Genomic DNA, 14779 nt, shown 5'->3' on the forward strand with positions numbered 1-14779 from the left:
AATGTCTGTGTAAAAGTGTCAGATCCCCCTGGAACTGGAGTTACAGTTGAGAGCTCATATGTGGGAACTGAACCCAAGCCTCTAGAAGACCAGCTTGAGTCATCTCTCTAGACTCATAGGTGCTTTTCAACATCTGAAAGACTAGATAAAGGCTTCCAGAATCTACAAGACCTAAGACTTCACAGCAGCTTAGCTGGAGAGGGTATTTCGGGAAGCTCTGTTCTCCTGTCATTTCTGATGTCAGCACTAAGCTCCCAGCCTTCACCTTCATCACTTTCCAAAGGCAGCAGGATCACAAATTAAAGGAAGTTGGAGCACACAGTTATCTTCTATGAGACCAGACAGGGTCAGTAGAAAATAAAATAAAAACTAAAAATAATGCAGGTTTGTTTCAAACAATGGAAACAAAGAAAGCAAGCAGCTGACAGAGACACTAGGATGGATAACTTGTTCTGTGGTTCAGTGGTTGCCTAGCATGTCCAAAGCCCTGGTTCCACCCCCAGCACTACCAACAAAAAGAAACAGCAGAGAACCCAGAAATACTTATAAATACCATCATATGATTCCCAACAAGAGTGACAAGATAATCTTTCCAACAACAGTAGTCAACCAAAGAGCACTAGAAGAAAAAATGAGCCTCAGTATCTGCATCCCACCAAATACAAAATTAAACCTAAGAGCTGCATCATAAAATTTCTGAAAGAAAACAGGCAGACAAGAAAGGGTAAAAATGGCATGGTTTCTTTTTGAACTGATGGACTAGACATTACTAAAATCAAAACCTTTTTCTCTTCAGAGATACCAGTGGAAAACTGAGAAAGAATAGAGAGCATTAAAAATGTATATGCAATTTTAATCTGCACACACACACACACACACAGAGAATGCATGGATAAACTCATGATAAACACTCATGCTTTCTATGAAACGAGCAAAAGTCATTGAAGAGATGTGTCTAAAACTACAAACAATCAAACAAACACAAATAGCCAGTAAATACCTAAAAAATGCTATCTCAAAAATCATCAGAAAAACATAAATTAAAACTACAGTAAGTTCCCATTACACACTCAAAAAAAGGCTAAGATGCCGGGCATGGTGGCGCACGCCTTTAATCCCAGCACTCGGGAGGCAGAGGCAGGCGGTTTTCTGAGTTCGAGGCCAGCCTGGTCTACAGAGTGAGCTCTAGGACAGCCAGGGCTATACAGAGAAACCCTGTCTCTAAAAACCAAAAAAAAAAAAAAAAAAAGGCTAAGAAGTAAAAAGAGCCACGTCCCAGGAAGCGTCATAACCAAATGCTACACACTGACGCTCCTGACAGTTATATAGACATCTAACCTACCATCCACTAACTCTACACTAAGCTCTGAAAACACGTACAAACAGGTTTGTATATAGATGCTCACAGCTTTATTGATGGTTAATTTTAGACAGAGCATAGATATAAGGGGATGCCAATCAACGGCAACACAGGAGAACCTCAGGACCTCCACTGAGGGGAGCAAAGAAGACACACAGTATCTGTATTACTGGATCCAAAGTAAAGGAGCCTCTGGAATAGATAAGCACTTGAAATGGCAGTTCTGGCCACTTGTGGTTGGGGCCTTACTTAGGGCAAATCTCCTGTGATATTTCTCCTTTATTCAAACTGCATATTCCAGGCAGACTGAGCTAAATACCAAGATTTTCAAAGAAACACTCCTTTGTTTCCTTTTTTGGCATAACAGGCACTCTGATCTTCTATCACTTACTGCTCAGTGTAGTGAAGTAAAAGAGACAAACCTTTAAAAAAAGATTCATTTCACTCCAAGTAAAATTTAGAGACAAGTAAATGTAAATAAATATACAACTGTGGTTATAAAATGACTTGCGTTCTTTTTGTTTGGAGGGTTGTTTTTGTTGTTGTTGTTGTTTTTTCCAAAGTTCTGCTCTGCAGTCCAGGCTAGCCACAAACTTGCACTTCTCAGGCTTGTTTTCCAGTGCTGGTATTACAGGCATGCATACCACCCCCAGCTAGAAACTATAGAATGGAGGCTAAAAATGTGTACCTGCAATTTGTTTCCATTCTGTTCACTGTAGTGCTGGGGATTAAACTCAAGGTCTGGTACATTTGAGTTCTAAATTGAGCTAAAGCCCAAACTCTGCCAACTTAAAATAAATGTTAGCAGGACATGATGATACATGCCTGTAATTCCCAATACTCAAAAGAGGTGGAAGAAGAAGGATTCCAAGCTTCAAGGACTACACAGAAAGATCATGTCCCTACACAAATAAACAAGAAGTTACAAAAGGGGCTGGAGAGCTGGCTCAGAGGCTATGAGCATTTGTTGCTTTTGCACAGGATCTGGGCTCAACTCCCAGCACCCACACTGGCTGCTCCTAACTATTCCAGTTCTATACATACATACATACATACATACATGCATACATACATCATACAGAGAGAGAGAACACATAAAATGAATAAATCTAATTTAAAAAAAAAGTTATTGGCGTGACTGTTGGTTAGAGAACACCTAAAATAGATGACTAGAAATCTGAAGAAAAAAGCACCAAATAAATGACAGACTATGGGTGTTCACTACACAACCCACTCATTTTCTATAGCATTTACAATTGTTAATAAAATATCAGAAGGAAAATATGTGATGAACGAACATCAGACAGAGCACCACATGAACTTCCAAACAAAAAACAACTCAAGTGTAGCAGTTTGGCTGATTTTTAAAGTTCACTGTAAAAAAAGCTAGCACACTCAGAGAAGTACACAAAAGTAAGCTCCTCCCAGTTATTACTCAAGGTGCCACCAACCCACCTCTCTTGCTGGAGAAAGGGCATGTCCAAGAGAAATACAAAACAAGCCTTGATTCCTTGGAAAGCAATATAAAAACAATGAATTCTCCAAGTGAGTTTCTGACTTGGTGACTTAAGCCCTGCAATCCCACCACTATGGCACATCTTAGCAAGTTCTAAATCACCTGCTATCTAAAGTTCTTCGGGCACCTTTAAATGAAACATGAAAACAAAAATATTTACCTCAAAAGTCTGCTGTAAATACTAAAATACTGTATGTACATGAAAGTTGAAATGCTGTTATTTTTAAAGTTAAAATCCAAATTGATTTAGAAATCATCTAAGCAAAAAGTCAGCAAGCTTTTTTCCTCCAGTTTTTCTTATCCTTTTTAAGGGGTAAGAGAAGACACAGGAGTTCCATTCTCTAGGTATGCCTACCTCAAGCTAGTCTACCTCACTCAAGTGGTAAATTTCAAATCTTTCCTAAAGAAAAAAAGGCCAAAACTCACATGCCTTTAGTCCTAGCACTCAGGAGGTAAAGAGGCAGGTGGATCTCTGAGTTCTAGGGCAGCCTGGTCTACAGAGCAAGTTGAAGGACAGCCAGAAACTTGCTCAAAAACACAAACAAACAAACAAAAAGCCCTAAACTTTGAGCAGTTAACCTACTCACCCTCCCTCAACAAAATTGGAATAAATAAATATAAAGCCAGAGGCCGGGCGTGGTGGTGCACGCCTTTAATCCCAGCACTCGGGAGGCAGAGGCAGGCGGATTTCTGAGTTCAAGGCCAGCCTGGTCTACAAAGTGAGCTCCAGGACAGCCAGGGCTATACAGAGAAACCCTGTCTTGGAAAAAAAAAAAAAAAATTAAAGCCAGAAAACTAATTACAAGGCACTTTTGACGATCTTAAAAATGTAAAATCCACTCAGGGAATGGTGATGCACTTCCTTAAAGCCCAGGACTTGGAAGACAAAGGCAGCCAGATCAAGATCTCAGTTCAAGGATAGTCTGGTCTATCTAGTTCCAGGGGAGCTAGAGCTATATAGTAAGACCCTGTCTTAAAAGACATACCACTCCCCAGTCCCCCCAATGAACGTAGTATCTAATTTAGGAAGAAAAACTGCTCCTTACGCTCCAGGGGATACTACTGGACCGATATCAGACACACACAAAGGAAAAAGGTAACTATCTGAATAAAACAGTAATTTAACTACATAGATTATACTTGCAATTCTGCTCAGTCTAGAATGACAGTTGTGCTGTATAGCTGGTCTTTCTCATGTGTCTCTGAGGAGATAAGCATCTTTCTGTCAGAGCCTAAAGTTTCAAGCCATTTCTCTTCCTACATCAGGGATCATATTTCACCTGATGTTTTATAATAAAAATGCAGTTTGTTCCAATACTGAAGGAAAAGCTGAGCTGGTGGCTTTGAGAAGTGGTGCGCTGGGTCTGGTGGGACAGCTCAGGGTAAGTGTTGACTGAAAGGTAAAACCTGAGTTCTAGCCCTTGATTGCATGCTGGAAGACTCAACTCCTCAAAGTTATCCTCCTTCCCTCTACATCTGTACAGTGATATGCTCATATCCACACTCACATGAGTTACATACACACATATAATAATAAATAAGAAATCTTGTTTGTTTTTCTTTTTTTAAAGATTTGTTTGTTTGTTTGTTTATTATATGTAAGTACACTGTAGCTGTCTTTAGACACTCCAGAAGGCAGCTTCAGATCTCATTATGGATGGTTGTGAGCCACCATGTGGTTGCTGGGATTTGAACTCAGGACCTTCAAAAGAGCAGTCAGTGCTCTTAACCGCTGAGCGGTCTCACCAGCCCCTGTTTGGTTGTTTTTCGAGACAGGGTTTCTCTATGTAGCCCTGGCTATCCTGGAACTCACTCTGTAGACCAGGCTGGCCTCAAACTCAGAAATCCGCCTGCCTCTGCCTCCCAAATTCTGGGATTAAAGGCGTGCGCCACCACCGCCCTGCTAAGAAATACAACTTAAAAGGAAATACAACTTCGTAGAAAATGTCAAATACATGAAAATAAGCCATGTTTCATATTCTATAAATAAATATTTATTAAACAAAAATTATTCTGCATTCAAGAATTTAGTGCCGGGCAGTGGTGGTGCACACCTTTAATCCCAGCACTCGGGAGGCAGAGGCAGGTGAACTTCTGAGTTCTAAGCCGCCCTGATCTACAGAGTTCCAGGACAGCCAGGACTACACAGAAAAACCCTGTCTTGAAAAACAAACAAACAAACAAAAAAGAGAATTTAGCTTAGGTTTCATAAAAATCAATCCACTCTTTAAATATGTAAATAGGGTATTTGTTTACATATATAAACATTATTTTACCACTAAAATTTGCAAAGCCAATAATCATGTCAGTAATGTAAATTAATCTCTTATCCAACGTTCATTTTGTTTAAACAAGGTGAATGATACACATATCTTCATTTTAAATATTCTTCAGTACTTAATACATTGACAAATTTTTAAAATTTCACAACAAAAAGAAAAATGGCAACAAAAATTCTATCATCCAACTGATAGAAACTCTCAAAATGAAGAGAGACAATATGACTAAGAAATCAAAGGCTCTTGCTACCTCAGTCCCAAGACTCCCACTTTCCTCTATGCCTATTCAACCACACCCTGGCTCCTCCTCTCCAGGAACTCTGACTCCCTCACTTCCTCTGTCTTCTCAGCTGCTTCCTTATCAACAGACCTGCACCATCCACTTCAAATTCTAAAAAATTATCACAATTTTAACCTGCTTCTGAAAAAGCAAACACAAAGTAAACTTCACCCACTATTTTCTCTCTCTAGCCCATTTCCATTAACTACAAAAGTTACTCATTTTTCACCCTAAAGCTTAGGCAGAACATGGAGTTGGCATTCAATCAGTTTTTGCTGAGTTCTATTTAAAGAAACAGAAGAATTGCCATGAGAATGGGGTAGGCAAGCAGTGTGACACTTGCCTAGCATGTTGGAAAGAGACCCCAGGTTCCAGGCCCTTCCCCCACACACCTACACACTAACTATACCAAGGAGGAAAAAAAAAAAAAAAAAAGATAGACTCATTTACCATAAGAAACCAAAGGATAGAGCCCACAGGATGGTTCAGCAGGCAAAGGTGCTCTCTATCCACTCTGATGACCTAAGTTCAATCCTCAGGACCTATACGGGAGAAGAACTGATACTGTTGTTTTTGTCCTCTACACCTGTGCCATGTTGCATGTTCATGCACTGGCATACATGTATATACATACACACGCACACTCACATACACACACACACACACACACACACACGCACACACACACACAAAATAAATGTAACCAAAAAATGTAAAGATAATGCTTACAACTGGTTAATACTCTGGTGCAGCAGTTCTCAAGTTTTTTGACTTTTTAAGCTCTTCACACCCTGAGGATCCCAATTTTAATGTATAGCTTTTATCTACTAGTGACACGTTCAAAAGTAAAACTAGAAATATCCAAAGAATATTTGTAAGAGCAGTAATAGTATCACACACTAAAAAGTTAACATTTATAAATGTTTCCAAATATTGTGAAAGAAATGCTATACATTTTCATGAATCTCTTAGCTTCTGGCTTCACAGCAGAAAGCCAGCTTCTATATCTGCCTTAGTTTTGAACCTATGATAGGTTGGTTGTATTGGTTAAATTATAAGAAAATCCAGTACATGTAATTATTTGCTATAAAAAGGGAGTAGTGCTTGTAATTCCTTTCACAAGTAAGGGTAGTGATAAGGGTAGTTTAACAGAGGACAACTGCTGTGTGGAATCTGAAGCTGTAATAGTCAAACTTTTCAATATAATCAATCACACCTCCAGCCCGACTCCAGAAAAAACAAAGGAGACCCAATATGTAATGGCTATTCTTGGTTGTCAACTTGTCCACATCTGGAATTAAGTAAAACCCAAGTGGCTGAGTACGTTTGTGAGAGATTTTTCTTAATTAAATCATTTGAAGTGGAAAGACCGACCTTTAATACAGATCTTTTGAGGTAGGAAGATCTTTTAATCTGGGGCACACCTTCTGGTAGAAGCCTATATAAAGGTCATAGAAAAGAAAGCTTTTGTTCTTTGCCTGTTTGTCCCCATTCTTGTTGGCAAGTTCATTCCTTCACTGGCAGTAGAGCCTACTTCTGGATTCCAGTGTATACTGAAGATATCCAAGTGTTCAGTCTTCATACATCAGTATGTGCTGAAATAGCCAAGCTCATGGATTGAACAACTACAACTACTAGATTCTTAAACTTTCCATTGGTAGACAGCCAGTGTTGGAATACCTGGGCCACAGCCTGTAAGTCACTCTAATCTCTTTTCTATATATAAATAGGTTCATTCTCTAAGTTCTGCTCCTCTTGAGAACCCTAACAAATACAGCATTGGAGGACCAACACTCAAGGGTATGCTCTGGCCTCCACATCATACACATGAACATGCAGACACATAAGAACTCTACTATGAGCTACCATGCAATCCCCCCTTTTCAGTGCTGGAGACTGAACTCAGGCCCTTGAAATTTTGAGGTAAACACTCTCCCCCAGAGCTAAATTCTCATCCCCTTTTCTCTCTTTTTTTTTTTAAAAAGATTTATTTATTATTATATGTAAGTACACTGTAGCTGTCTTCAGACACACCAGTAGAGGCGTCAGATGTCATTACAGATGGTTGTGAGCCACCATGTGGTTGCTGGGATTTGAACTCAGGACCTTCAGAAGAAAAGTCAGTGCTCTTAACTGCTAAGCCATCCCTCCAGCCCCTACAGCCTCTTTTCTCATTCTTCAGTCTCTAGCTCTAAAATCTAGACATGTTCCTACGTAAGTAAACATATTATTATCATCTTTATCTCATCTGAGAGTAACTCTAAAACACGGCTGTGCCACCTTTCTACCTACATAAGAAGCCTATTTCCATTCTTCTCTACAACATGATCTTATTTTCCTCAAGGCACTCACCACTATTTATCCTATTTATGAGGTTGTAACTCAACAGACTGTCTACTCTATGAAGGCAACATCTTGATCCCTGCAGACCAATCAGTATCTGCCTACAACATGAGGCAATCAACACATACTTAAAGTATATCATAATGTAAAACCTCCATGTAACATATCAGCTCTGCTCTGTGTTTCTATCATTTGTAACTTTCTTTTCATCTATTGTCAATTTCTGACTACCTACAGAAACCCAGGCAGCAACCTGAGAGATACAAGAGAGAATAGAGTATAAGATGGTCAATATGCCGGGCAGTGGTGACACACGACTTTAATCCCAGCACTTGGGAGACAGAGGCAGGTGGATTTCTAATCCCAGCACTCCGGAGGCAGAGGCAGGAGAATTTCTGAGTTCGAGGCCAGCCTGGTCTACAAAGTGAGTTCCAGGACAGCCAGGGCTATAAAGAGAAACCCTGTCTCGAAAAACCAAAACCAAAGTATCATTTTTATAAACAATGCTGTAGCCCATACTATCCCACATCTAGAAGAGGATTAGAAATTCAATATACTTAAATTGACACACACCTTTGATGCCAGCACTTGAGATGCACAGGCAGGCAGATCTGAGTTTGAGCCTAAGCTACAAAGTGAATTCTAGGGCTACACAGAGAAACCTAGTCTCAGGGAAAGAAAGAAAGAAGGGGGGGGGGGAAGGGAGGGGAGGGGAGGGGGAGAAATTCAAGGAACTTTCTGGCTTTACAGTGAATTTAACCTGAGATGCCTGAGAGCCTGGTCTCAAAATCAGGGGTTGGGGTTTGGGGGGTGTATTCATATTTAGAATTTTCTGAAAGGTGTAAAAGGTTGGTAAAACTGGACACAAGCTCACACTTGTAATCACCAGCACTTTGGTGACCTGAGTGGCCAGCCTGAGATATTCAATGAGAACCAGGTTATAGTACACTCCCATCTTCGGAAAACACAAAACAAACAAAACACTCTGAGTAACTTCTCCAATGGACAGAATTATCCACTACCATGAACAAATATGGCTTCATTGAAGGTTAATGCATATGTATGTGCTTTATTTGCATACACGCATCAATTTATACTCTCCATAGAGCATTTCTTTCTAGAGAGCTGTCCTGATAAATCTAACAGTGAATATTGAAAGAACTAAAAATAGAAGCTATTAAATGTGGCACACACACACCCAAAACCAGAGGCTAGAAATGAACATTTATGAATTTTATACTCATTTTACTAATTGAGAAGGCTATAACTTCAAGAAAAGTTAACAATAAATTCAGATCCAATGTACAACAACCATACTACACCTAAACAAATGTAACAAATCTTAATTACTATTATTTTGTTGTTGTTGTTCTGTCAGTCTATTTCCCTCTATTAAAGACCCAAGTCCATGGAGTTGGGGTAAAAGCAGGGACACATATAACTAAGTTGTAACTAATGCATGATACCAAAGCCCTTTATTACCATAACTTTTTTGTTTTGTTTTGTTTTTTTTGTTTTTCGAGACAGGGTTTCTCTGTGTAGCCCTGGCTGTCCTGGAACTCACTCTGTAGACCAGGCTGGCCTCGAACTCAGAAATCCGCCTGCCTCTGCCTCCCGAGTGCTGGGATTAAAGGCGTGTGCCACCACTGCCCGGCTAATCATGACATCTTTAAGACTTTTAAGCTATGAATGTTTTGATACAATGAATTTTCTATTTCATATTTTCAACTTAAAAAAAAAAACTGTACTCAGATGCACCTGCTCAAAAACTTACTGCTCTTTAGCTTTATGCAAATAAACTGCTGTTCTCTTAGAATATCAGTAGAAACATGTCTCAATTTCTTACAAATATGAAACACCAAAACAAAACTTGCTGAATATAACCCCAGCTAGCACACATTCTTCATTAAGCCTAATTATTTTTATTATAGCTTTTTTCAACTATAAACTCGAGACCCAAGTACAATGACAGAAACCTGCAGTCCCAGCTCCTTTGGAGGCTGAGGCAGAAAGATTTCTGAGTATAGGAGCTAAAGACTGACTATTTCTAGTGAACCATCTGGGATACAAGTGACCAATATACAGAGAACAAAGGGGAAAGATGACAAAAGAAAACACACATACATGACACCCAACCCTGATTATTAAGAAAAAAACTACTAGAGACAGGCGAATTTCTGAGTTCGAGGCCAGCCTGGTCTACAGAGTGAGTTCTAGGACAACCAGGGCTATACAGAGAAACCCTGTCTCGAAAACAAACAAACAAACAAACAAAAATTATTCTTGCTAATTTTCCCCACTATCATTCACCCAACTCACAAATGCCCTCAGTAATTTTTTCAGATACTACTGAGACTCTGAGGTAACAAGCAAGCAGGATACAATGAAATAATTTGTCCATGGTTACACCCTAAGAAAGTAGCAAAAGTAATATATATTTTGGGGGTGGGTATTTAAAATAGGATCTCTCTACATAGTATGGGCTGTTGTAGAACTCACTATATACACCAAGCTAGGCTCTGCCTCCCAAATGTTAGGATTAAAGGCAACTCGAGCCATCACACACTCAGCACTCCTGCTACAAAAGTAATTTAAAGCTAAATTGTTTCTCTTCAAAATAGAAGAGCTTCCTTAAAACCTATGTCACAATGTAACACAATATTACAATGACCAGTTTCTACTAAACCTTTTTACTAAAATAAAAACAAAACAAAAAATCACTTAGTTACAAACTATCAAAATATAAATCCAGACCTGGAAAAATGGTTTGTTGTCAAGAGTGCTTACTATGCTGGCTGAGGACCCAATCGGGACTCAGCACCTATACAGGGCAGTGCAAAACCTCCTTTAACTACCACTCCAGAGTACTAGGTCCTCTTCCGGCCTCAGAGGCACCTGCACTCACATGTACAGACCCCACACACTGGTATATACGCACATGAAGGTTTTGGGGTTTGTTTGGGTTCTTTAACGTAGACTCAAAAGCTAAGTAAAATCAGAATTCTTGAAAGGACATCTGTATTAAGTCACGTGAGAGCTATTGCAAAGACAAATGGTAAAGATATGAGGAACCTCTGTTCATCTTTTTTTTGATTTTGCTCTCTTTGGTTAAAGAGGTCCCCAAAACAAGAAAATTAAAGATAAAAGTGCCAAATGGAACTAAGTTTGGATCAAGTCAGGTTCAAGAGCTGTCAGAACTCTGACAATGAGGTCTCTGTCAGCTGGCTCACTCACTGCTACTCAGGAGTTCTAAACTCATTCTGTACATAAATCAAGGAACAGGAAAGCTCTCAACAATACAATGGAGTCACCCCAGACATGAGCAAATTAAGTGAAGGCGCTAGCTACAACTTCCTGGTTTTTTGGTTTTTGGTTGTTGTTTTTTTTGGACGCTAAAAAGTCACACTTTTTTTTTAAAATTATCTATAAAGCTCTATAATCTAAGAAGTGTGGTGACAAACCTCTATTTCTCCAGAACAAAAACCGATATTTCCACCGCACCACTGCTGACTCCGATCAATTATCTAGGCAGGATAAAGAAAACATCTTTTTTTAATGACTAACCAGCCAACTCCACACAATATCAGACGCGCCTGTCTTCTGCTCCGCGGACTGCGCGTGCCCGCCCGCACCGGGCGGCTCCCGGCTCCAGCCGGGGTTACCTTCCTCACTCCATTGTCACCCCCACTCCTCGGCCCTGAGCCCCAGTCCCGCTGGCGAGCGGCGGCCCCGGGGCGCAATCCCCTCACCCACCCCCTCCCAAGAGGCCGTGGGTGTGTCCGCGGGCGGACTCTTGCCCGGACACAATGAGCCACTCCGCGCCGTCCGGGACCCGCGGTCATTCCCCTGTCGCCGACCCGGGCCGGCCGCCGCGGCCCTTCCTCTTTCTCCCTCCTGCTCGGCCCCTCCCCCGCCGCGCGCAAGCGCCACCGCGCCGCTCCCCTCCCCCGCACCCCCCCCCCTTCCGCCGGCGCCCTCACCCGAGTCCGCAGGCCCCGTGCGGCCAGGTCCCGGACTCGCTGGCGCGGGGCTGGGGAACAGCGCTCGGCCGGGTGAGGCTGAGGCGGGCCGGGCGGCTCTCCTCAGGAGGGCGTCTGTCAACACCGCCGCCGCGGAGCGTGAGGCTGAGCCTGGCTCGGCTGGACCCGGCTCCGAGCACCCGATCGCGGCCCACGCGCGCTCGCGACCCTGAACGGCCGGCGTGCCTTACGCCGCGCAGCACCAGCGCCCCGCCACCATCGCCGTCGCCGCCGCCGCAGCCTGGGCCGGCCCTCCCCGACTGCGCGAGCGCGACACCGGGGCCCTTTTACGACAGTTCGGAAAGCGAGCGCTCCGGACCCTCACGCCCTCTCACAGCAGTATGTCTGCGCATGTGCGGGCCAGGGACCGCCCCCCTGCGTCCCAGTCCTTCCTCTTTGCACTGGCTTAGGCGAACTGTTGGCCCAGTGGGACTAAGTTAAAAATAAGGTGGTTGGGTTCACTTTCTTCCGTGATTTCGGGCTCAACAGTGCTTCAGCATAATTCCGCCTACGTACTGGTTGCTTTTTCTCAAACTAAAAATTATTCCAGCTTACTGATTGCACTAGTCGCGCCTTTAAATAAAAAAACAAAAAAACACGGGTTAGTGTCTTTCTCAGCAGATGATACCCAAAACAGAGATCTCATCTCACTGGTGAAGTGAATTTTCAAAATCATTTCAAATGTATTATTAGGTAGCCTGGGAGCTATACAATCGCAGATGACTTCTTAATTGCCTCACAAAACCCAGAAGATTGCAGTTTTTATTGTGTGCCCTAGAAGGATGTAAGGACAGAGAGTGGGCTCTGCAGTCAATCAGACAGATTTCCGGTCAGAAAGCAAAGTGAGGGTGCCCAAGCTGACTTATTAACACCTTTATAAATCTCAGTTTCCTCTTCTATAAAACATGATAGCCTTATATGCTTCAAAATGATCTTGTGAGGTCAAATATGACGACTTAAAGTACCTTATATTACCAATTAAGTATTTAACAAGCATTAATAACCTCCTTCTACATCAGCTCGTCGATAATATTCACTCATGTTCTCCATATTTAGTGAAGGTGATTTTTTGGCTTGGTTTGGTTTGGTTTTGGTTTTTCGAGACAGAGTTTCTCTGTGTAGCCCTGGCTGTCTTGGAACTCACTCCAGAGACTCAGAGATCCACCTGACTCTGCCTCCCAAGAACTGGGAGTATTTTTAAATTTTAAAAGAAGAAGAAATGGAAAACATTGGATTTGGATTTCCTCAGCCTCCCTAGTTGCTGCCCTCTACAAGTAGAATTCTATCGGGACTATCAAAGCCCAGGACTTTTTTGTTTTGTTTTGTTTTGTTTTGTTTTGTTTCCGGGCTTGGTTAGGTTTGGTTTTTTTCGAGACAGGGTTTTTCTGTATTGCCCCGGCTTTCCTGGAACTCACTCTGTAGACCAGGCTGGCCTCGAATTCAGAAATCTGCCTGCCTCTGCCTCTGCTTCTGGGACTAAAGATGTGTGCTTCTTGGGTTGGGGACTTTAGGTTAGAGGCAAGACTTGTCTGTTCTGATCAGGTAGAGTTTTTGAAGTGTCTAATGTTTACCCAAAGGCTTGAACTTAGTTGGTTGTTGAGTGTGTTAATCTAAAACTAAGTAGACCACTGGGCTAATGATGGAGATTCGGATTCATTAACTTACATTTCTGACAGTTGAAGCAAGCATTTTGGTAAGGTCAACCAGAGTAGAAATGAGAGGAAATAGATATGTGGAATGTTTGTTATTTAAAGAGCTGAAGTGAAAGGAAATTCTAGGAGGAGTTGAATGTGTTAGAGAGGGAGGGAGGGAAGGAGGAAGGAAGAGAAATTGAGTCAAGATATATAGGTAGTAAAAAATTAGGAGGAAATTTAGCAATAAAGAGTATGATCATGGATTCATGAAATGCTGTTGGTTGAGCAATAGAAAGATCTGTAAACTTGACCAGCTTCATAGATTATCTTGACATAGAGAACAGAGTTTCTCTATGAAGTTGGTTTTGACACTCGGGTATTGTTTGACATAATCAAAAGATGATTTTGGTTGTCACAACTGGGGAAATGTTGCTGACATCTTGTAAGAGGTACTAAGCACCAAGCCATGGGCAGGACACCACCCACAACAAAGAGTCATCTGGGCTGTGAAGTCAATATCTCAGCTGAAAAGTCCCAATGTAGAAAGTATTGCACACTAGTTACACCAGAGCTAATACTATTTTGTTAAATTGGTAATGAATGAAAAAGAGACAAGTCTAGCAGGATACCTAGTCAGAAAGAAAAAGGAAGAAAGAAAGAAAGAAAGAAACAAAGAAACAAAGAAACAAAGAAACAAAGAGAAAAAGAAAAGAGTAAGGATTTAAATCCTTTTGATATGTTGAAGGGAAAAGGGTCAGAAAAATGAAGAGGTAAATGATAATAGATCCAATAATCCCTGGAGAACAATGGTTGGTCAGATGAATAAAATTGGCCATTGTACTGAAAAGAAATGATTGGACAAATATAATTAGGTTTACTTGCCTAAGGGGGTCAAACCTTTGACTTCTCTTTGAAATACAAGATTGTGCCATTTACCCAGGTAGAAAGTTTGCAAGTGGCTGGGTGCAGAATGCCTAAAGCACTGAAATTAAAAGCATCAGAAGAGCCATGCTGTAATGGTGCCTGCCTTTAATTCCAGGCAGAGGCAGGCAGATCTCTAAGTTTGAGGCCAGCTTGGTCTACAAAGTGAGTTCCAGGACAGCCAGGGCTACACAGAGAAACCCTGTCTTGAAAAACCAAACAAAAACAAAAACATCAGAATAGCCTTTGACATAGTTGCAGGGATGGTGATGACAAACCAAGACAGGAAGCCCAGATCAGAAAATTCTTAAGACTGAAAGGTCTGCTGTGGTTTGCATCTGCAGCAGTAAGGGGGAAGTTAGAGAAGGAGGAAGCTCACACCTGGATTCATGCAATAGCACTTTTCTGGTTCCCCCCTCCCTATACT

The 14779-nt window shown here is 41.5% G+C and overlaps 1 protein-coding gene across 20 annotated transcripts in view; it reads right to left on the minus strand.

Annotated features, from left to right (window-relative positions):
* Rnf111 (ring finger 111) overlaps window positions 1-12140 on the minus strand; it is a 78417-nt gene extending 66277 nt beyond the window's left edge. For 5 of the 20 annotated variants that reach the window (XM_011242841.3, XM_006511580.4, XM_006511577.4 and 2 more), the window contains exon 1: window positions 11343-11690. In XM_011242841.3, the coding sequence (XP_011241143.1) occupies window positions 11343-11620 (278 nt within the window). In that variant the 5' untranslated portion in view covers window positions 11621-11690. Of the gene's footprint in view, window positions 1-11239; window positions 11700-11758 lie in introns of those variants that run through there. The other 15 variants (XM_030244746.1, XM_006511583.4, XM_030244749.1 and 12 more) reach the window with 10 other exon arrangements.
* Between the last annotated feature and the right edge of the window lie 2639 nt (window positions 12141-14779).

This window comes from Mus musculus, chromosome 9 (genome assembly GCF_000001635.26).
Source record: "Mus musculus strain C57BL/6J chromosome 9, GRCm38.p6 C57BL/6J".
Lineage (NCBI taxonomy): Eukaryota > Metazoa > Chordata > Mammalia > Rodentia > Muridae > Mus > Mus musculus.